General features: G+C 32.6%; 1 protein-coding gene across 1 annotated transcript in view; it reads left to right on the top strand.

Moving 5' to 3' along the window:
* Nucleotides 1–25,188, top strand: part of LOC107443772 (glutamate-gated chloride channel-like) — a 94,595-nt gene that overhangs the window by 19,289 nt on the left and 50,118 nt on the right. The window contains exon 3 of the mRNA XM_043039848.3: nt 1,953–2,020. Coding sequence (XP_042895782.2) covers nt 1,953–2,020 — 68 coding nt within the window. The remainder of the gene's footprint in view (nt 1–1,952; nt 2,021–25,188) is intronic.

The raw sequence follows: 25,188 nt of genomic DNA, 5'->3' as shown, positions 1-25,188 counted from the left end.
TTACTTTATTACTCTTTATTAAAAAAAATCTCTGAGGTCTACTTTAAAATGATTCCCACATTTTAGAAACTTTTAGGTATTCAGATTACATTCAATATGCTTTCAATTATGTAAGTCTGATAGAACAATATTTACTCATAGAAGCAGGTTTGATTGAGATTGATGCTATATTTAGGTTAAGTAAAATGGGTTTTTTTATATTTAAGAATAGTAGTTTCGTGAATGAAGAGCAGCGCAGAGTAATCAGAGATGAGCTCCCAAAGGTCCTCTAAAAATATTCAAATGGTAGCAAACTACTCATCAAAGCAATTTGAAGATTTTCGAATTTCGCAACCACTTTAAATTTGATATTATTCATTCAATATGTATAAGACATTTATGTAAGACATTAAGTTACCGTGCTGTCAGTGGAAGGAGCAATTTTTGCAGACTGGTGGTAAAATACCACCAACAACCCTATGACCCGGCATCCTCCCAAAAAAGAATAGCAAGTCAGATGAAGACTTGATACCAAAACATGGAATATCGAAGTTAAAGACGGAAGGAAAACTCGATCATTAACATGTTGAGAGCCACGCTAATTTCACATGACTTGCCCTTCTGCCCACGGTAAATAACTACAAACTAAATTTGCAAATATTAGACGAATTTTGCTGTTTTTTTAGATGGTTTATCATGACATATCTGACAAAAGTGGTGAATTACATAAGCCTACGAATTGTTTAAAAATAGTGGTGGATAAAAATCTACTAAATTGAATTTATTAAACCAAGAATCACAATTAAGTAAATTTTGAATACATTTTCTGCAATTCCATAAAAGAGTGTAAATTTTATTGTTTTATATCATTTTATACGCTGTCAGCCTGCTGTTTTTCGCGGCCTATGTGAAAGGTCAGTGTCAGCAAGTGGTGGTTGAGGCAGCCTAAATGTAATTTCAGTGTCAGCCACCGGTGGTTGACGTGGCCTGATTGTAATTTCAATGTCAGCCACCGGTGGTTGACACGGACTAAATGTAATTTCAGTGTCAGCCACCGGTGGCTGACGCGGCCTAAATGGAAAGTCCAGTGTCAGCCACCGATGACTGACGCGGCGCTCAACGTGTTAAGATGAAAGTCAAAAGACTCAGGTTCGAGTATTAAATTAGCTATCCATTGGAAAATCTAAAGTCAGTTCGGGAAGAGAATTTTTTTTTCCATCTACGCATTTATCGATGCAACTTTTTTGTTTCTGAAAAGTACACACCAATTATGAAACACTTATGTTACCACTTTTTTTTAATATCTTTTAAACTGGAGTCATAGTTGGGGATTTCTTGGTAAAGACATATAATTCCGCTCTATTATGTTTGGTAAATAGTGGTTGCTAAATAACAGTGGAAGTTTAGAAGCAAATAGCATTACACTTTCAGTGGTTTGCAAAATTAGACAAACTGGGCAGTTAAATGTTAAAAGGACTCTAGACATAAATGGTTTTAGTATAATAATTCTATTTTATAACCATCGTTGAACAGTTGGTTCAGTTCAGAGTTTACGATTACAAAAGTTCAACTCCGTAGCATTGTAATTTTTAATCCTATATAGAAGACAATTGAACTCCTGAATCAAGTATTATGAGAAATTTGTCTTCGTGGGGGACTTTTTCATGGAATAAAAACCTGTATTTGCGCTTCATGAAGTGGAAAACAAAGAAAATTTTTTACTTGACAGCAAAGTGACTCTAACCCATGATACATCTACAACTGAGGATATTTTATGTCAGCATTGTGGTCGGTGCGAGCCGGGTGAGAAATTCCTCTGCCCACCCATCGCTCCTGCGCCACCGCAGCTGTGGTATAATAATTGACATTCAAAGATAATCCAAAAAAAAGTGCAAGATAATTTAACGAAAGTAAATAGCTTGATTCAGTAAAGCATAGTCTACCAATTTATAGTTATTTATTTATTTTTTCAGATGGTCCTGCAGAAGTGAAATTAACTATTGTAATCATGAACGTACGAAATGTTGACGTTTCCGAAATGGTAAGTTATCTAATAACATCCACTAGGATTTTCTCTGGGTTTTGAAAAAATTTAATAGTGGTAGTATTTTCACGTTAATGCTAGCAAACATTTTCTTCTTTAATGGTACCACTTTAACTTTTATCGATCAAGTAAGGCAGATCTTTGATACAGATATAATATCTTTACAAAATTGCCTATAGTGGTGGTCACAAATGGATGAAAGGATCACAGTTTGGTCCTCTTTTCGTTTCCACTATTAAATTTTTCTAAGGCTAGTAGTACTTCTCATTCACTTCTTAGTAGGTTCACACAAGCAATGAAAACTTAACCCCTTGGGGACGGGTGATTCGTACAAAATCAGAATCAGGATGTAAATAAATAAAAAACGGTAGCTTAAATGTAGGCGTTGCTAATTTGACAGACCTACTTTGCTTTGACTTTAATTATTGTTATTTTAATCATATATATAATCAATGCTAATTCAAAGTATAACTAAATAGTTTTATTTTGAACAAAGTAATGGTGAATTAAATAAATCAAACAATTATAACCTCGCCCACAAATAAACTGCTAAAAATTACTTTGATTACCGGTTTTATCTTTTTTCCCTGGTTGATGCGGTTTTATGCTGGCACGTATTTGTGACAGTCGGCGCGAAAGGGTTAATGATTCAACAGAACCAGCTAGGTATTCATTTAGTGGTCCAAAAATTTAACATGGTCGACAAACTTGAATAAAAAAATCGACTTCGCAATTACATAATTTATGTTATGGTACACGTCAGAAAATATTAATTGCTATCTATATAACTATTATTACTAATTTGGTTCGCTAACCCATAAAGGTTGAAGTTTAGTATTTATTAAATTTAAGTGAACAAATCTAAGATAACTTAATTACATAATAATATTAGTAAATAGATTCAACACAGAGACTAAGATCAAATAAATTAATAAATGAGAAAAACGGCGAAACTATGAGCTAACAAAATATTTTATTGAAAATAAATTATTCAGAAATTATAAAATTCAAATAAAAAATTACAAAAGTCAATTCTGAAAGAGCGAAACATATTATTTTATCGATGAACAGATGTATTGACAGTACATGAACGCAAAGCACAACACAACATGCAAATTTGAAGTTTTAACATTTCGTTTTTTTAAAAATTTTTGTTCCAGATACTTCCAATAACTCCATTTAAATACCACACATTTGAGTTCTATACCAGGCGTTAAACAATTAAATTAGTACAACCTATTATTTTAAATGCATGGAATTCGATGTAAAAAAAATTATCGTTACTATTTTGCAAATTCGAAACATATTACTAGGCGACAAGTCTGTCTCCCATGTATGATTTTAGCGACATTTATAGAACATTTTTTGACAATTGTCGCCACGATTATATACTGTCGTGAAAGCTACTTCAGAGAAAAATATTTTATAGTATGAGTCAATTAAGGCAGATATTTTTAAATGAAGGAAATTTGGTTAAAAAATATCATATGAGATGGGCAGAAGGGGTCATACAATAGCAAAATAAAAGCATATCATTTATGTTGAACATATGAAGCTTTTTTTAAGAGGCTGCGTACATATGAACATATGTAGCGTTTTTAAGAAAACATTCGAACATATGTAGCTTTTTTTTAAATTGGTTTTCTGCCTTTTTTAGCCCTTTCAACCAAAAGCCAAAAGATGTGTGGTCATCACTAGCAATCATTGTTTAATTTTTGTTGCTCAACAATTTCAAATACTGTAAAATTCTCATGTCTGAAAACTTTTACTCCTTCCATAAATGATTTACCGAAGTGGTAGTAAAATATAAATTGAAAAGTCAATTTTACAAATATATTCTCATATTGTACCACAGCTTGAAGATGCGATAAATATATTAACAAGCATTTGTGTATGTGGTAAAATAATAAACTTGTAATGTAGTTAAAATCTTTTTTAAGTATATTTATAAATCAAAGAATAAAATAAAAAATGCAAAATGTTTAGGATCACTTTAAAAATAAAAATAAAATCTTTCGGAAAATCCGGAATAGTTGACAGCTATGGAATCAATAATTTCAGAAATCTCAGCTGTGTATATACTAATGTATTATTTATCCGTTATTGTCTGTTTCTTTTTTTCCCTACTTAATACACTGCTCGATTATCGTAAATGATGTCAAATAAACGAAAGAAATGTATGAAAAAAGTAAACTCAAAAATCTTAATTAAATTAAAAAAGTGTAAAAAATATTTATTTATTTAACACGTTCACGCCGGGTGTTGCGCCTGAAAGAGGGACGGAAAAAAGAAAATACTGGTAGAAGAACTATTTCAATATTAGATGATATTCGGGAGGAGTTAATCCATTCTCAACAATAACAATTCACTGTAAGGAAATTTATCACGGCGAAAAAGCAATTCAATATAAAAATTGCATCTGTTAAAAACAATTGGTAGTTATGGATTTTTATTATTCCCGGAAAAAAACTAAAAAATGAAATTTATTTGTTACCAGTTTTTACTCCGGTGCGCGGTCCGATGAGAGCGTGACCCACCGGTGGGTCACCCCGGCGTGAACGTGTTAAAAAAAGTTCATATGTCCCAATTTTGAGACGATTGGCACGTCAGAATGGGTGCAGGTTTTTTCCCAAAACTCATCCTCCAAGAATATTGTCCGCACCAACGTCTGTTATAACTAAAAGCCTCCATACGGTTTTTTATAGGTAGTCCGATCAGACCACTGTGAAAGTAAACCAGTTTATGAAAGAGCTATTTAACAGAAAATCTATTAAAAATTAGAAAGTGGTAGCAAATGTATGTCTAAAAATTTGTTTAATTTATAAATATGATTGGTTTGTCTTATTTACTTGTCAACCACTGCAGATTCAATTTTCTAATATATATGATAAATTTCTCTCAATTTCTTTTAAAAATAGAATTTGGGTTCATGTGCTCAACCATCACCTCCTACATCAAGAAGCCTCCACTCGGTCTTTTATAAGTATTCCGCGCAGACTGTTTAATAAGTGAATCAGCTGTGCGCATGGACCTGAAACCTTTTATAAAAGTAATTGAGGGAAATTTATCTTATATATTTGAGAATTAAATCTGTAGTGGTTGACAAGTGAATAAGGCAAGCCATTAACCCTTTCGCGCCGACTGTCACAAATACGTGACAGCAAAAAACCGTATCAATCAGGGTAAGAAGATAAAACTGGTAATCAAAGTATTTCTTTAGCAGTTTATTTGTAGGCGGAGTTATAATTTTTTGATTTATTTAATTCACCATTACTTTGTTCAAAATAAAACTATTTAGTTATACTTTGAATTAACATTGATTATATATATGATTAAACTAACAATAATTAAAATAAAAGCAAAGTAAGTCTGTCAAATTAGTAACGACTACATTTAAGTTACCGTTTTTTATTTAATTGCAACTTGATTCTGATTTTGTACGAATGCTTTTCCGAATCACCCGTCCCCAAGGGGTTAATATTCATAAATAAAATAAATTTTTAATCATATATTTGCTACCACTTTCTTATTTTAACGATATTCTGTATTAAATGAATTGTTCGGTAAGTGGATATCCTTCGTAGTGGTCTGATCGGACTTCCTATAAAAAACCGTGAGGTGGCTCAACTGGTTCACTTTTTAAATAATCTGCGCAGACTACTTATAAAAAACAGCGTGGAGGCTTTGCTCGAACAATAGATCTATTGTTGTATTAGTGAATATGCCGTTATTGATTATCCTTTTTGAAAGAAAAATAAACAAGTTTTGAACGAATTTAGGTTTGATTTCAATTTAAGTGTTTCAGGGATACTCCCAGAGCGAGAGAGCGTCGTTGTCGCGATGAAAGTTCTGAAATAAAAATAACTTAAACAGCGTTAACACTTAAATTTCCTGTTAAAAAAAGCGGAGAGAAGTTGGCATCGCTGCAAAGAGCACGCCAACGCTTGCTATTATTTGGCGTAACTGTATTTTAGCATTAGATCCTGCACTTTAGATCCTCTTTATAAAATAAATTTAAAGTATAAAACTGGTAGACTAATTGTATATATACATACCCTCCAACTTATGAGGATTTTGAAAATAATTCCTTCTAGTGGTAGCGAAACAAAGTAGAAATTTTTAAAGCAAACGGATCTCTCATAAAACTTTTATCAGAACTTAAGAATCTAGCCATATGGCCTGCACTTTTATAAGTAATAGTGGACAAGTTACGCTAAAATTAATATTTTTAAAATATTAAGACATTAATTTTGCTACGGTCTGAAAAGAAGATTTCTGAAACTACGGAAATTCCGTAGCAGTTGGAGGGTATATATATATATATATATATATATATAAACTGCTGTTTGTAGAAAATGCAACACCATGAAAGAATCATCAGAATCAAATGAAATTTAATGCAGAAACGACTTGTACTGATACAAATAAATGATGAAATTTTCAAAACAAAAGAAACAAATTAAGCGTCCGAAATCAGTATTTGGTGCAGCCACCACGCGCTGCAATAAGTGCTGCTATACGACGTGGCATGGAGTCAAACAGATGTTGAATATCTGCTTGAGGAAGAGAATTCCATATCGCTTGTATGCGCAACCAAAGTTCGTCTTTGGAAACTGCAGGACGCGGATCACGAGTGAGACGCCGACCAACCATATCCCACACGTGCTCAATAGGCGACATATCCGGCGAATAAGCAGGCCAAGGAAGAAGTTGCATGCGTTGTGCTGAACAGAAGTCTCTAACAGTCCGCGCAACATGTGGGCGTGCATTATCCTGCTGAAAGATAGCTCCAGGGATGCCTTGAAGGAAAGGAACGACTTCGGGCTGTAGCACTTCACGGACGTATCTGTTGCTATTGAGATTACCCTCAATTCGTATCAAATTGGATCGTCCATGATACGAAATCGCACCCCAGACCATAACTCCGGGTGTTCGACCACTATGTCGTTCAATAATACACTCAGGAAGGCAGCGTTGACCGGCATAACGTCTAACACGAACACGGCCATCATGGGTCCACAAATTGAAGCGTGATTCATCTGAAAAGACAACTTGGTGCCAATCAGCTCGCCAGTCTCTGTGCTCAAGAGCCCACTGCCGACGCAGCCGTCGATGATCCGCCGTGAGGGGAATCCTGTATAATGGCACCCTTGCACGCAATCCACGGCGCAGCAGACGACGACGAATTGACGAAGCCGACAATTGTACACCTGTAGCAGTAGACCAATGTGCTGCCAGCTGCCTGGAGGAAGCTGTGCGATCATTCACCGCCATGCGGAGCAGGTGTCGATCATCGCGCTCTGACGTCACCTTCTGTCGTCCAGTGCCTGTTTTTCGAGTTGTTCGGTGCTCGTCGGTCCACTGCTTCCAAACTCGCATCACTGTGGAACTGTTCCGCTGCATACGAGCTGCTATTGCGCGATAGGAAAATCCTCCTTCTCGAAGGCCGATTATCCTCCCTCGTTCAAACTCCGTAAGTTGCTTGAATTTCTTATTCTTCCGTCGTGGAGGCATACTCAGGTCTCACTAAACGTTTGCCACTAACAAATAATCATAGACTATTTTCAACGTCCCGCTACAGCACTTTATTTATACGCTTTCAGCATCAATTCAGAGGGCGCTGCGCGCGCCACGCACGCGCGATGGCTCTGAAACTTTATTAATTTGCATAATATCCTATAATTGACATTTGCTGCGACTTTCATTTGATTCTGATGATTCCTTCATGGTGTTGCATTTTCTACAAACAGCAGTTTATATATATATATACCATACCTGCCAACTTTTAATCCCCTCTTTTTCATTTTTCCCAGTGGTATTAAGACTTCAATTTTAAGCAAACAAATACGTTTGCATTTGAAAAAACTTAAGTTGATAACCATGATAGTACCGCATATTAGTAAACGTGCTTAATTTTTGAAAGAATAGTGGTGATCAAAATCATTTAAAAATTAAGTTCATAAAAGAAAAATAGTATATATTTACTACCACTTTAAATATGAAAATAAAATCTTCCGGAAAATCCGGAAGAGTTGGCAGGTATGATATACCCAGAGATGCCAACTTGCTCCAGACAGCAAATATATATTTTAAAGTGGTAGTTTATCAATTGTGATTCTTGGTTTAATAAATTCAGTTTAGTAGATTTTTATCCTCCACTATTTCTAAATAATTCGTAGGCTTATATAATTTACCACTTTATAATACTTTGTTATGCAATATCTTTAAAAAAGTAAGCGAAAATAATCAAATATAAGCAAAATATAAACTGCTGTTTGTAGAAAATGCAACACCATGAAGGAATCATCAGAATCAAATGAAATTCGCAGCAAATGTCAATTATAGGATATTATGCAAATTAATAAAGTTTCAGAGCCATCGCGCGTGCGTGGCGCACGCAGCGCCCTCTGAATTGATGCTGAAAGCGTATAAATAAAGTGCTGTAGCGGGACGTTGAAAATAGTCTATGATTATTTGTTAGTGGCAAACGTTTAGTGAGACCTGAGTATGCCTCCACGACGGAAGAATAAGAAATTCAAGCAACTTACGGAGTTTGAACGAGGGAGGATAATCGGCCTTCGAGAAGGAGGATTTTCCTATCGCGCAATAGCAGCTCGTATGCAGCGGAACAGTTCCACAGTGATGCGAGTTTGGAAGCAGTGGACCGACGAGCACCGAACAACTCGAAAAACAGGCACTGGACGACAGAAGGTGACGTCAGAGCGCGATGATCGACACCTGCTCCGCATGGCAGTGAATGATCGCACAGCTTCCTCCAGGCAGCTGGCAGCACATTGGTCTACTGCTACAGGTGTACAATTGTCGGCTTCGTCAATTCGTCGTCGTCTGCTGCGCCGTGGATTGCGTGCAAGGGTGCCATTATACAGGATTCCCCTCACGGCGGATCATCGACGGCTGCGTCGGCAGTGGGCTCTTGAGCACAGAGACTGGCGAGCTGATTGGCACCAAGTTGTCTTTTCAGATGAATCACGCTTCAATTTGTGGACCCATGATGGCCGTGTTCGTGTTAGACGTTATGCCGGTCAACGCTGCCTTCCTGAGTGTATTATTGAACGACATAGTGGTCGAACACCCGGAGTTATGGTCTGGGGTGCGATTTCGTATCATGGACGATCCAATTTGATACGAATTGAGGGTAATCTCAATAGCAACAGATACGTCCGTGAAGTGCTACAGCCCGAAGTCGTTCCTTTCCTTCAAGGCATCCCTGGAGCTATCTTTCAGCAGGATAATGCACGCCCACATGTTGCGCGGACTGTTAGAGACTTCTGTTCAGCACAACGCATGCAACTTCTTCCTTGGCCTGCTTATTCGCCGGATATGTCGCCTATTGAGCACGTGTGGGATATGGTTGGTCGGCGTCTCACTCGTGATCCGCGTCCTGCAGTTTCCAAAGACGAACTTTGGTTGCGCATACAAGCGATATGGAATTCTCTTCCTCAAGCAGATATTCAACATCTGTTTGACTCCATGCCACGTCGTATAGCAGCACTTATTGCAGCGCGTGGTGGCTGCACCAAATACTGATTTCGGACGCTTAATTTGTTTCTTTTGTTTTGAAAATTTCATCATTTATTTGTATCAGTACAAGTCGTTTCTGCATTAAATTTCATTTGATTCTGATGATTCTTTCATGGTGTTGCATTTTCTACAAACAGCAGTTTACTTTGCAGCTATTTACCGTTATTTAAATTATTTTGGATTGTCCGGAGCAGTTGGCATCTCTGTATACAATACAGAGATGCCAACTGCTCCGGACACGCCAAAATAATTAAATAAAAGGTAAATAACTACAAAGTAAATTTTGCAAATAGTTGACTATTTTTGCTTGCTTTTTAAGAGGTATAGCAGAGTTGGCCAAAAATGTAATCGATTACATTTTTTGATTACAGTAATCAATTACTTGTAATCATGATTACAATTTTCAAAAATTTTGATTACAGCTGTAATCATGATTACAATATTGATTACAGTAATCAATTACTTGTAATCGTGATTACAAAGTTTGATTACAGCTGTAATCATGATTACATAGTCGATTACAGTAATCAATTACTTGTAATCATGATTACAATTTTCAAAAAATTTTGATTACAGCTGTAATCATGATTACAATTTTGATTACAGTAATCAATTACTTGTAATCATGATTCCAAGTAATTGCGATTACAAGTAATCACAACAAAAACGATTACAAGTAATTATGATTACAAGTAATCAAAATATATGATTACATGTAATTTGATTACATGTAATTTGATTACATGTAATTATGATTACATGTAATCTAATTACACGATTACAAGACTATTGTATTCTTATAAATGATTATATTTTACAGTAGATAGCAGAATGTATTTTATAATGATACATTTTGCACGTATTAACATGTACTGCATTTTGTACGTATTTGTATACGTACAAATGAATGTAACTGAAATGTAAGTACATATGATTTTATCTAGTGCATATGTTCAGACATTTTAGTATCACACACATGTACATACACTTATATTGTAGGTATAAAATATATGTACGCATGTATATAGATAATAATTACGTATGTATGTGCAAACAATGTAGGCATGTACATTTATACACAATGAATATATGCATTTTATGCAAATATTTGTGTATGTAAAATGTATATCTATGTTCATGTACGCATGTATATACAAGTACTTGTGTTTGTACGAACATACATACATTGTCTGTACCATGTATGTTCCATGCATGTATGTGCAATTTATTTATGAACAGTACAATATATGTATGCATGTACAATATAGGTATATCTGTAGGATGTACAATATATGTATGTATACATGTACATGATATGCATGTCCAGTGTATTTATGTACATGTACATAATATGTTCATGCTCAATGTAAGTATCCAAATATGCATAATACATTTGTGAACTATTGTACGTACATTGTTCGTATTTATATTTCACATATATTCATACATGTATTCGACATGCATAACGTACGTACATACACACATTTGAGATGCATATATTGTACATATGTATATACATATAGCGTACAGATGTATATACATATAGCGTACAGATGTATATTCATATAATGTACATATGATAAAATGAACATATAATGTTCATATAATGTACATATGTGTGTACATATACAGTACGTATGTGCATAAATATATTGGGCATAATTCTTTCGTACAAACTTTACATGTGTACATGCATGCTATCCCTATCTATGCATATGGTGCAATGTATATATGTACAATGAATGTATCCACACATGTACAATACACGTATGTTCCATGTATGCATATCCATATGTACTATATATGCACGTACAATACATGAATGTATGTACATACATTGTACATGCGTACATACATTACACGTATACATATGTACATTACATTTATGTCTAAATATGTGTACAATGCAATAAATAAAATGCATGTAAGTTAACTTTTAATGACTCAAGCAAGTTAAATGACAAAATCAAACGATATTTAAATTTAGTTTTCAGCTTTAATTGTTCTATATCATTTTGAAATTCTCTGAATAAAAAATTATTTTCAGGTATTTTCATGAAATGTTTGACAATACAGATTTATTTTTTTATAACATAATGCATGATTCATAGAAATTTTTTAAATGGTAAGAAAAACGGTAAATTTTATGTGTGGAATTAATATTTAGAAATTCCAAATAAAATTATCGTTTGCTTTCTAAAAAATATGAGGTCGAGTTTCATATACCTTAGAATAATTTTAAAACAAATTTTAATAACTTTACTCATATAAATTTTTTAATGTATGCACAATGTATGTGTATATTGTAATTACATATATTTAAATGTACGCACGTATTTGTACATTACTTGTAATTATGTACATGTATACGTTGTATGCACATGCATACATTGTGCATATAACTATTTTTTTGTACATCCATGCATTACATGCGCATAAGTATTAACAAAGTATGTAGTTATACAAGTACATACGTAAGTTGTACATAAGTACATACGTTGCGTGCAGATATATCGATGTACATATAAATATGCATGTATACATGTACGCATTTTATTTACGCAACTATGTGCATATATTGTACCTTTAAATAACATTTTTACATATTGTACGCAAATACGTACAATTTTATATACAAACGTACATTGTATATACGTGCTATTATCGTAAATTTATACAATATATGCACTTAAGTACATAAAAGCATGCAAACGCATAAACATTATTTTCATATACGTTCATACATACATTGTCTATGTATACAAAGATACAAAACATTGCCTTTTTGTACAAACTAACATACATGCGTACATGTATCATAAATGCATAATTATATGTACTAAGCATATGCGCATTGCATTAAGTATATTACAATATAATTATGAATATTGTACGTACAAACAACGTTTGTGCATACATTGTATGTATAGGAATCGCAAATTGTACGTTCATGCGTGCGTACATTCTATGTACATAAAAATATGTAAACACATGAATACTTACATAAAAAATTTGACTATAGTATGCAATCGTAATAACTTGTAATCGTATAGTTTGATTACAAGTAATCACAATTACATGTAATCAAATTACATGTAATCATGATTACATGTAATCATATATTTTGATTACTTGTAATCATAATTACTTGTAATCGTTTTTGTTGTGATTACTTGTAATCGCAATTACTTGGAATCATGATTACAAGTACATAATTGATTACTGTAATCAAAGATGTAATCATGATTACAGCTGTAATCAAAATTTTTTGAAAGTTGTAATCACGATTACAAGTAATTGATTACTTGTAATCGTGATTACAAGTAATTGATTACTGTAATCAAAATTGTAATCATGATTACAGCTGTAATCAAAATTTTTTGAAAGTTGTAATCACGATTACAAGTACTTGATTACTTGTAATCGTGATTACAAGTAATTCAGGGTTCCCGCGGTCCTTGAAAAATTTAAAAAGTGGTAGTAAATTTAGGGTGGAGCTACAATATATTTTTTTGTTTTAATATGCTTTTTCATTGTAAAGTGCTGAAATTTTCGTGAATATATATATTTTTTAGAAAACATCTTTTAGTGGTGGCTACACAGAAATAAAAATGTCAAAATTTCTTTTATTTTTATTACCACTTTTTAAAATTCTCAAGGACCGTGGGAACCCTGTAATTGATTACATAGCTGTAATTATCTGTAATCAATTACAGTTGTAATCGATTACTGTAATCAACGGCCAACTCTGAGGTATAGCATGACATAATATAAGATAGTGGTGAATTATATAAGCCTACGACATATTTACAAATAGTGGTAGATAAAAATCTACTCAATTGAATTTATTAAACCAAAAATCAGAATTGATAAACTACCACTTTGAAATATATATTTGCTGTCCGGAGCAAGTTGGCATCTCTGTACATATAGTAAAACCTGTTTTTGTTCGGTCCTTTTTTATGCGATTTTGGTTTTGTGCGATTTTATTTTTGTGCGATTTCTTTTGTACGAATTATTTTTATGCGGTATATGAACCTTAGCGGCGCTAGCACCGATTTAATGTTTTCTATCAATGTACATACACATGTTGTGGACGAACTCTAATTACGTGGTCTCCTTGACCAGTCTACCGCCGTTACAAAAACTGATCACTGACTTTATGGTACCAAAAAACAAATCAATTCATATCCTATCTTCAAGCGACGAAAGCGATTTTCAGCCAATTCATCACAAGAAGATGCGCGTTTTGGATTACGACAAGTAGCAGCAAACTATTTAATGTATAATTTAAAAACTTCTCCATGTTTATGTACAATGAAGAATTAAATAATTTTACAATTTCTTTAGATCTAATTTAATTATTTAATTTAATTGAAAGCATTCTCTCATCTATTTTATAAATCATTGATGTATTTTCGACTTTTTTTATGCGGTCCCTATCCACCGCATAAAAATTTTTTCAGGTAGTATATCGTACAAAGTTGTTTATTATATGTAAGTTTTTATGAAATGTTCGAGTATTTTTTTGTACGATTTCTTTTATGCGGTCCCTATCCACGGCACAAAAACAGGTTTTACTGTATATATATATTTACTGAAAAATATTGGATCTTCCGGTAAGTTCGTGCCGATTTTCGAGAGGCGGAACTCTCAAATGTCTGCCAAAAATATTCCGCGATGAATGCAGCTACAATTTTTCACACTTGAATATAATCGAGTATTGAAAATAACAATGTGAAAGCTAAGAAAAAAAATTGTTCTATAGATATTTATCATTTACATAGAATTTTAAGTTATAACACTTATTTATTCAGGAAAAAAATATACAGAGATGCCAACTTCCTCCGGACAGCAAATATATATTTTAAAGTGGTAGTTAATTAATTGTGATTCTTGGATTAATAAATTCAATTTAGTAGATTTTTATCCACCACTATTTTTAAATAATTCGTAGACTTATACAATTCACCTCTTTATAGTACTTTCGCAGGGATGCCAACTGCTCCGCCTTCTGGAATAGTTTTAATAAAATGGTAGCAAATTATATAGTAAAATTCATTGAAGAAGGACAGTTACGCCTACTTTCTAATAGAGTAACCAGTAGATGGATGCTTACTTTTACTTTATTTAACAAAAGCTGATGGGCACCTGGGCCGCGCAGAAGACCCATATCCCATTCATCGTGAAATTACAGTAAAATTAGAAAATATAAGCAGTTTGTATTACAGAGTCTCTGGGGTGACTGATATAGTAGATGGATGCTTTAACGTTGCATTTTAGATTATACTTATAATTTTTGATATTTAGTTGTGTGAAAATTGCTTAAAATAAGAAATACTAAACTAAAAGTAACGAAATTTAAGATATTTTTAGTTTAATATTTTTAATTTTAATTAATTTCTCCACCACTAAAAATCAAAAATTACAAGAATCATATTACATGTAATCTAAAAGCATTAATTATTTGGTTACTGTTTTTAAAAGTATTCGTAACTATGCTTATTTTACAAGTTGTACTATTTAAGTCGCTACCACTTTATTAAAACTTTTCCAGAAAGCTCAGCAGTTGCGCAGAGATGCCAACTTGCTCCGGACAGCAAATAAATATTTTCGAGTGGTAGTTTATTAATGTGTGATTCTTGATAAATAAATTTAATTTATTTGGCTTTTATCTACCACTATTTCTAAAAAAATTGAAGGCTTAAATAATTCGACCGTTTGTTACAATTAAGTCATGTCACACCGTATAAAAAGTAAGCAAAATTAGTAAACTATTTGTAAATTTTAGTTCGCAGTTGTATACATGAATTCGTCGCATGGAGCAGTTGGCATCTCTGTTAGTATATATGACTTTATAGTACATGTCTACAATGCTGGTGAGTCGGTTGATGGCACTTTCCGCCATATCAACGTCCCCTATTTCTGAAAGCCTCCACGCGGTTTCTTATGGGTAGTCCGATCAGACCATTACGAAGGTAGCCCCGTTAACGAAAGATCAAACGAGAAAGTGATGGCAAATATATGCCTAAAAATTTCTTTAATTTATGAATATTATTGTTTTGTTTTATTAACTTGTCGACCTATACAGATTTAAATCGCAAATATCCATGATAAATCTGTCTTAACAAATTCACGCCGGGTCATTTCACCATTTTCACACTCGCACATTGGACTTCGCCGAGTAAGGTTGTTTATAACCAAGCTCAGCATTACCATGGCTACCTATCATAGATACGGACGAGGCGGTAAGCGACTCCCCGAAAGGCCCGAGCAACGTAAGATTGTACGTTTATGGGACCTGAAAACAGATGAGGAACGACTAGAATACGGCAGAAATCAAGCTAAACAGTTTGATAAGAAGGATACAATTGATGACACTATCGCCCATCATAAGAGGATGGTCGAAAAAGGAAACTTAGAAAGTGTGATGCTACTCCAAGCCTACCAGGAAAGAAGGAGAGAGCTGTTCCCTGAGGACGATGCTATAGAAACAGTAATGACTTCCGAACCAGCAACGACAAAAGACGCCATTATGCCTGCAGAGACCCCAGATACAGCACTGCCCTCCGATCCTGTGAAAGCTGATGATACTTCAGACTCAGTCAGCATGGAGACAACACATGAGCCAGAGACTGAAAAGACACTACGGAAAGCGGAAGAGTCCGACTCGAGAGAGCCTCCGAACAAGAAACGAAAGAAGAAAAAGAAAAGGATCTCCCCCCATGCTCAAGAAAGGACGGACAAAATTTCCACTTCCACTACTCAGAAAGAAGCTACAACTGAAACAACATCTACAGATGGAGCTTCCCCTGCTATTTCCAAACAGATAGAGGATCTACAAACCAGTAGAAAGCTCAAAATTCTCATCAGAGGACTCAAACCTGACGCTGAAATTCCAGTCATCGAAAAAGACCTACAGCATATTGGACTACGTCCAATCAGAACTGAGCAGATGAAGAAGAGGCGTGGCCAAGAGTACAAGCTCCTCCCCCTCTTCATAGTCATCCTTACAGATAGTACAAAGAATCGTGAGATCTACAATGTTGAACTACTCCTGAACACTTCTGTGAGGATCGAAAGATTTCGTGGCGGCCGCCACGAGATTCAATGCTACCGTTTCCAGAAATACGGTCACACGCAGAAGTCTTGCAACGCTGAACCGGCATGCATGAAATGTGCCAAAGCACACTTCACGTACCTATGTACAAAACAGATATGCGAGCCGGCAAAGTGCATCAACTATGCACTTTGCAGGCTGGGTGATGGTGATCACCCAGCCTGTTTTTCCGGCTGCGGTGCAAGACCCAAAAGACAACCTAGAAGTCCAGCCCAGCCCAAGAACACCTCGGATAAAGCCGCCAGATTCCTGTACATCTTCAAAGAACTACAGCAGCTACTAAAGGATCAGGAACTCCTGAACCTTCTCAAATCCCTACCAGCAGATATGTCATAGAAGCACCTTCAAGTCTACACCCACCCAAGACGACCACAATTTACTTGTGGTATTTCTCTTTTTACAAAGACATTATTCCAGGCGCCTACGGGCATCACCTTAGATGAAAGTGTGAGGTGTATTCGACTCCAGTTCAAGTTCAAAGGCTTTCTGATGTAGGAGGTGTGATGCCTTCTCCCACTTACAAAACATGTGCTTCTGTAATTGTTAAAGCATTAGATTCTTAATGGTCAGCAACCATTTTATTTAGTGACTTTCAAGTATCTTATGATAAACGAAGAGCTTAGTGGAAGAACCAGGTAAGTTACATTTTTAGAGTGGTTTTAAGTAGGGTAAGAAGAAAAAAAGTGGTGATTGAACTATTTTTTTATAGATTTATTAAATGTGAGGCTAATAATTCTGTGTCATAGTTTACTTATAACCATCTGATTTAAAATAAAAATCATGCAAGCATACTCAAAACTAATGTGGATTTGTTATGTTAAAATTAAACTGAAATTAAAAAAAAATCTGTTACAATAAAGATACCCATATTGATGCGATCACTTTATCTCATTTTCCCCATGATTAATAAATACCCCTGAAAATGTCACTTACCTCCTTCTTTCACTAAACACTTCAAATGTGTCAATTTCGAGTAGTGTCATTAATTGAGTACAAACTTTTTTTACCAACTGTGGAGCGCAAACGGTTAAGCATTTTTGGATTGTTTGACACATTATAGGAATTATACAACAAAATTCATAGAAATTTGAACAATTTATTAATTAAGAAAATTATTATTATAATTCTATATTCTTGTAAAAATATAGAAAAATGAAATGAAATAAAAGTATTTCTATATTCGTAAAAATGTTTAAATTATTCATAATAGACAACAGAAATGCATGACTTATTTATTATTGTCTACTTCATTTCTTTTACAAGAATTACGCTGGCAGACAGCGTTTTACTAATCAATACAACTATTTGTGTGTTTATTACCAGACAAATACATATATAAACGATTCTTTTTACAGAAATATTCACAATTTAGAACTGGATATTGTAGCGCAGTCAGCACGCAACTTAAATTGCTTTAAACTAGAATATTCGAAAAGCTAAATTTAATGATGTATTTAGAGCTCTGCTAAAGTTTGGCTATGGAATAGAAAATTCAGCTTCAAAATGCTTGTTTTATCTTCCAATCGCTTGTAGCCAATAGCATAACTTCTTGTTCTTTAATCATTCAGAAGATAAATGACACCAGACATGCGAAGTTATTCTAATGACATCGAACTTCAGAATTTCAATAATGTAGTACCATTGTTTTTAACGCTGAAGTTAGATATAAAAAATAGTATTATGATTAAATGTAAAGAACACCGAATGTTTTTAAGAAGACGTAACTATGTATCACTTATAGTATTATTATACGTTGTAGTGTTTGAACAACTATAATCCAATGAAAAACAAAATAATTTTAGAAACATTTACATTTTAGTTAGTTTGGTTTATTTTCAGAAATAGGCGTTCCTTTATTTAAATTCATGCTTTGCGTTAAGTGTGTTCACACTTTTAAATTAAAAAGTAACCAGAGTTCTCGCTGGCTTTGAAAAATGTGAAAAAGTAACAAATTTCGATTATTTTATTTTTGGACACAATGTTTTACAAACAATACGATGTTTTTGGACACAACTGTTTGCTGTTTTACAAAGAAAATATAGTATTCGAACTATATGAATGTTATGTTGTTTTATAAAGAAAATATAATAAAACTCTGCGCTACAAGACCTTTAAAGTGTTACAGTGATGTCGTAAAAAAATAAATACTTGCCACCATTAATTTTTGCTTAACACTAGGTTTACGGGACGCATCATTTTGACGCATTTCGAATTTTATAAGGAAAATTACAAAACCCGTTTGCATTTTTATTTTATCTCTTGTAATGACTTTTACCCATTGATCGAGGTAAATATATATTGAAGTCTATTTTCCTCAAAAGCGTTGAAATATTGAAATTCTCTTTGTGGTATACCTATATCCACGGATATGCGTCAATTTGACGCGGTCGTAATTTCGACAAAATTTTGAGTAATCAAGCAAACATCACATCAATACTAAATAGGAATGTACCGACAATACTGCGATCCGTTATCGAATATCGTCATCTCAAGTGAAACAAGCGATAAACAACTGTTGCCGATAAGCAATAATAGAAAGAACAAAAGCAGAATGTCAATTGATGTCAGATTTTGAAGGTTTCAGTTGCTTAGTACGAGTATTGAAAAATTAAATACTAGAATATTTCATAAATATATATCTCATAATTTAATTTTTTTTTATAGTATATAATTACATTCGTTTCTAAGTGCAGAGATGCCAACTGCATCGGACACGCCAAAATAATTAAAAAAACGGTAAATAACCACTAAGTAAATTTTGCAAAGATAAAGTGGTGAATTATATAGGCCTACGAACTATTTAGAAACAGTGGTGGATAAAAATCTACTAAATTGAATTTATTAAACCAAGAATCACAATTGATAAAGTACCACTTTAAAAAATATATTTGCTTTCCGGAAAAAGTTGGCATCTCTGTAAGTGCTGCTATATGTATTCGTTCATGCGTCAAATTGACGCGTGTTCGTAGAGATAGGTATATAAGAAATGTCCGTAAACCTAGTGTTAAATCTGTGAAAACCCTGCATTCCTGAAGCTACCTCATCTAATTCCATGAAAATTTTTAACCCACGTTTAATAATATTTAGAATTTTTAACCCATGTTGTCTCAAGCACAAAAATGGTCTATGTATGAAAAATTACAATATGAAGAGATGCCAACTGCTCCGGATTGGGCAAAATATTTAAACCCTTTTGAAGGCCGAGGTAAGTATACTTACCACCACGTTTTACCACTTTTAATTTAGGTTTCCATTTTTCAATAACTTCAGCTTTCTTGAAGTGAGTTTGAATAAAATTGGTAACCATTTGTCACTTTTAAAAAACGCATAAAAGCTATAAAATACATAATTCCTTTTGAAGTTTGTAGTATTTAAGGAATTTATTTTATAAATAAAGAAAAAGAAAAGTCAGTAAGTTCCTAATAGGTCATGTTAAATATATTTACCACCAAAAAAATGGCATTTTTATAAACTAAATGAGTTTTTTTTATATCAATTACTATTCTTAAAACAATTTCAATTCCAAAAATACTTTAATTTACCTTTACTAGAAATAAAGGGCCCATTAAAGGGTTAAAAAACGGTAGAGAACTATAAACTAAAATGTGCAGATTTTCGGTTAACTTTGGCAACTTTTTGAAAGAGACAGCAAAGTGAAGTATCTCATTAGCCTTTGAAACAAAAGTGATTTGAAATATAAAACGTAAAGTTGCCTCTACGTCTATAAAGTTGCCAATGAAAAAAATGGGAAAATAAAGGTAAAAAACAAAACTAGAAAAGCCACAGTAGCTAAGAGAAAGAAATATAAAAATAGAACAAGAATGACCCCAATGGCCGAAGGGGGCAAATCAGTGCAAAATGCATTTCTACGCTCTATGGAGAGGTGATGAGGAACTAATGTCGCTTACAAGGAAATCAACATTCATAAAAGTAAAACAAGACTCTGTCAGGTTCTTATAAATTTTATCGACTTTAATTTCACGTCAATTTTAAAAATTCCTTCATCAGTTGTAACACAGACACTTAATTTACAAATATTTTTGATCGATTGCAATGAGATAAAACAATTTGTTTCCTTGATCTTTTATATAATTTTTAATTTTTTTCTTCTTTAATGTGGCTACGCTGATGTCTTGTTTCTTCAAGATAAATTTCAAGAAATAAATAACCGAATTACTAATCTTTATCATTCGGTAAAAAGTTCTTCGCACTCCTAGACCCTTCCATATTTTTGTATCGCATGATATCACTTGCCGAAATTCTTCACTACAGTTTTTTATGTCAATAAAACAAATCAAGTTAAACAGATCATCATGCATATTCAACTATATATTCTTCACTACAGTTTTTTGTGTCAATAAAACAGATCAAGTAAAGCAGATCATCATGCATATTCAACTATATATTCTTCACTACAGTTTTTTGTGTTAATAAAACAGATCAAGTAAAGCAGATCATCATGCATATTCAACTATATATTCTTCACTACAGTTTTTTGTGTCAATAAAACAGATCAAGTAAAACAGATCATCATGCATATTCAACTATATATTCTTCATTACAGTTTTTGTGTCAACAAAATAAATCGATTCAAACAGATTATCATACATATTATAATTCAACTAATTTTGCAGAAAATATGCTCATGACAATAAGATATTGTTTACTAAAATAAATTTACAATGAAATTTAAAAACTAAAATGATTGCTAAAAAAGGAAAATTTAACTTTGATTTTATCTTAATAGATTACCACTCTTCAATGATAGTTATAGAATAACCTCCTGAACTCGGACAGCAGAGACCGTGTTGAGGAAAAAATGCACGATATATGAACGATTTTAGTTATAAGGCATTAGAACTATTTACATTTTATCTGATTATTATTCTTTTCCATCTTTACTTCAGATTTTTCAAATTTTTTAGTCATAAATATATTATGGTATCCCGGTTGCAGAAACCCTCCAGCACAGCAGTTGATACTGCATATTATTTATCTCATAATCTCTTTTTTTTAAAAAATAAATAAATAAATAAATGGAAAAAAAGAAATTCCATTAAAAAAACCGAGAACAAGTAAAAATTAAAAAGAAAACGAACAAGAGGGGATTTTTCTATCCTAATTTGCAAAAATAAGGAGCATGCTTCTTTTTTGAAAATTTGATACCGAAAAAACACTTATTTTATATTCATCTTTCTGGTCATTGTTTCATATGTAGGCAAAGATATGCTGCTTTAATCAAAACCACTGCTTTAATCAAAAGGAACCACTGCTTTAATCAAAAAAAGTAAAAAACAAATTTTAAAAAAAGTGCTGAAAAGTCCTTGAATTCAAAACACCCAGTACTTATCTTTCCTTTCTCTTAATCCATCCAACCTTGAACAATAAAAACATTAGTTAAATTTTTCTCTGACAATTCTTACGATAAAAAAAACTAACAAAACAATAGACTTTAATTAACATAACTTTGCATAGATTCTAACTTTGCTTTAATGATTACGATTTCAGGAGCTTGCTTATTCGGCACTTTATTTTAACAATGGAAAACTTAGTTAAGCATTTTTATTTCTATTTGTATAGTAAATTTGTTTTGTTTCAAGAAGTTTGAACATTTTTAGAAACGACACATTCAATGCTTGTCTTTTTAATTTTTATTTTTATTTTATTATTATTTTTTTAATTGAAAGTTGCATTTCTAGAAATGCAGAATAAAGAGCATTTTTAATCGTGAATTTTATTCGGATTCTCTTTTTCGTGATCACTCGAATATTAAATATTTAACCTCTTCAAAACCGTGATAGCATGTACGTGATCATGCGATTCTTCCGTCAAGTCCTCGGGATCTTTCTCTCTCTAGCAGATCAAGATCACGCTGACGTGGTGTGAATTTTGTAGTCTCGTATTGTGTCCTTTTTAGTATGTTTTAGTATTGTGTCCTTTTTAGTAGTAGTTTTGTGTCCTTTTTAGTCATGAATTCGTTGTTTACATGGCAGGGGGAGCGTTTCTGTCTACTTTCGCCGGCCTTAAAAGGGTTAAAGCACTTTAAATAATCACGGAATTGTTATGTTGGTTTCAATCTGAAATTTAAAAAAAAAATTTAAAAAAATAAAGCACTTTTTATTAAAATAAAAACGATATTTTACTAAAATAAAGCATCGTTTATATTATATCACTTTTTGGGACGTACTTCGTTTTATAAAAAAATGATACATTTTTCAAAATCTATTTAAAATACATTTTAAAAATCATTTTATGTGTATTTTTTTTACATTTTATAATGATACATTTTAAAAAAATTACCTCAAGTTATTAATCATATGATACATTATACTTTTAATTTAGAGTCAGTTTTAATTTAGAGAAGCCCAAAATAAAAAAATTAAAACTTTCCTGCCTAAACTATTTGGACCTTATTTTCCCAGATTATGGCTAGCATCCCCTACCTATTTTGGGGGTATGTTTATTCAGATTAGAAGATTTTATGTTTATTTATAGGAACTACGTTCCAATGACTGATTTCGTAGTTTAAAAATTGATTTCGCTAATTAATTAGTATATTTAAGGTTAGGCCTTCGATCAAATAAGAGTGAGTCCTAGTACGTACAAATCTGATAATAAGGTCAAAAGTTATTCAAGTGTTTGCTTTTTTATTTTGTGTACAATATGTTATTCTCGTTTAATCAGCATAAATTGCGTGATAAATTTATTATTCACATATTTTGATACATTATATCTAAGTTCTCTCTCCATTAAAACTTTTAGGATAGGTATATGAAATGCGTATTTTAGTTTTATTGTCTCAGTTTTATTAATTTGATTTTTTATCTCTTTTTTACCTCTAAACTAATGGAAAAGTTTTTCTTCCTTCTGTTGCATGAGATTTTTTTTAAACCGATCTTAGATACTTTCGTATCACTGATTTCAAATCTATGTGATAAATTTATCACAAACTATGTGATAAACTTATAATTCACATATTTTAAGTCACAAACTATGAGATAAATTTATAATTCATATATTTCATTACATTACACCAAAGTACTTTCTCCATTTAAACTTTTAAGATTAGTATACGAATAGCGTATTTTATTGCTTTACTGTCTGTCTCAGTTTTATTAATTTGATTTTTATCTCTTTTTAACCTCTAAACTAATGCCGCTATGGAAAATCTTTTCTTCTTTCTGTTGTGTAAGATTTTTTTTTAACAGATCTTAGATACTTTCATATCACTGATTTCAAATCTATGTGATAAATTTTTTACAAACTATAAGATAAACTTATAATTCACATATTTTAAATCACAAACTATGAGATAAATTTATAATTCACATATTTCAATACATCGCACCAAAGTACGCTCTCCTTTGAAACTTTTAAGATTTGTGTACGAAATGCGTATTTTCCTGCTTTACTGTCTGTTTTTTAATTTAATTTTTATCTCTTTGTGACCTCTCAACTAATGGAGAAAAAAAATTTCCTTCTGTTGCATGAAATTTTTTTTAAACAGATTTTAGATACGTTCGTATCGCTGATTTGAAATCTGCAATCCGTTTTTCGCTGCAAGTTAAAGTTTTTATTCTGAATCAGAAATTATTGAAATCCTCTCAAATAACTTCAAAATGTCCCTCGCACTTCTTTGGCACGTAGGACATGGTGGAAAGAAGGCAAAAATACATTTCAGTTCATTATGCGATAAGTTAAAGTCATATGTTTTGCACATTCATACAAAACATAAACTAAACTATAAGTCCCATTTTGAAAACAAAAATTGTAGCTTTCAGAGCAAAACTAAATTCATATTTTAAATCCCCACACTCTAATTAAGTACGATAATGTACCGGGAGTAAGATTAAAAACAGATTACCCAAAATAACTTTTGAACTAAATAACTTCACGCTCTGGGATTCAATCTGAGAGGTTTGAAGAGGTGTCCTCAAATATACTATTTTATTAGCGCAGACCCTATTTTAAGTTACAAAATCAAACAGAAAAAACGAACTTTCGCTGAATAATCATACCTTTTTTTTCGATGGATTGAGATTTCAGACCCTCAAATTATTGGAGGCAGCCGCAATCTGGGAAATATGGTCATTATAGTTTGGTCAGGAGAGCTGTCCAAATTTTGGGCCTCTTGATGTTAATTTTATTTTTTGCGAATTTCGTCATATTCAGAGAATTTTTTTTGCGGGAATGAAAATATTGTTGCACACAACCATAAAATTCGTTTATCCAAACATAATTCCATACAAAAAATAACTTTTAAAAAATATTTTTATTTTTTTTATTTTTTTTAATAATAGACAAAAAATTTCACTTGTAAGGTAAAAACTCTTTAAAATCATTTTAAAGGATGTAATAATACATAGCGAAATTCAAAACTTGAGCGAAATCGGTCGAACAGTTCTTGAGAAATCGAATTTTCAAAGTACGGCTTATTTAAAAATAAATTTGTCGGGTACTATTCGACCGATTTTGTTCAAATTCTGTATTTTGCCATGCAAAA

The sequence above is a fragment of the Parasteatoda tepidariorum genome, chromosome 12 (assembly GCF_982258835.1).
Source record: "Parasteatoda tepidariorum strain Cologne lab strain chromosome 12, Ptep-v5.0, whole genome shotgun sequence".
NCBI lineage: Eukaryota > Metazoa > Arthropoda > Arachnida > Araneae > Theridiidae > Parasteatoda > Parasteatoda tepidariorum.
This window is presented reverse-complemented; position numbering and strand designations above follow the sequence as displayed.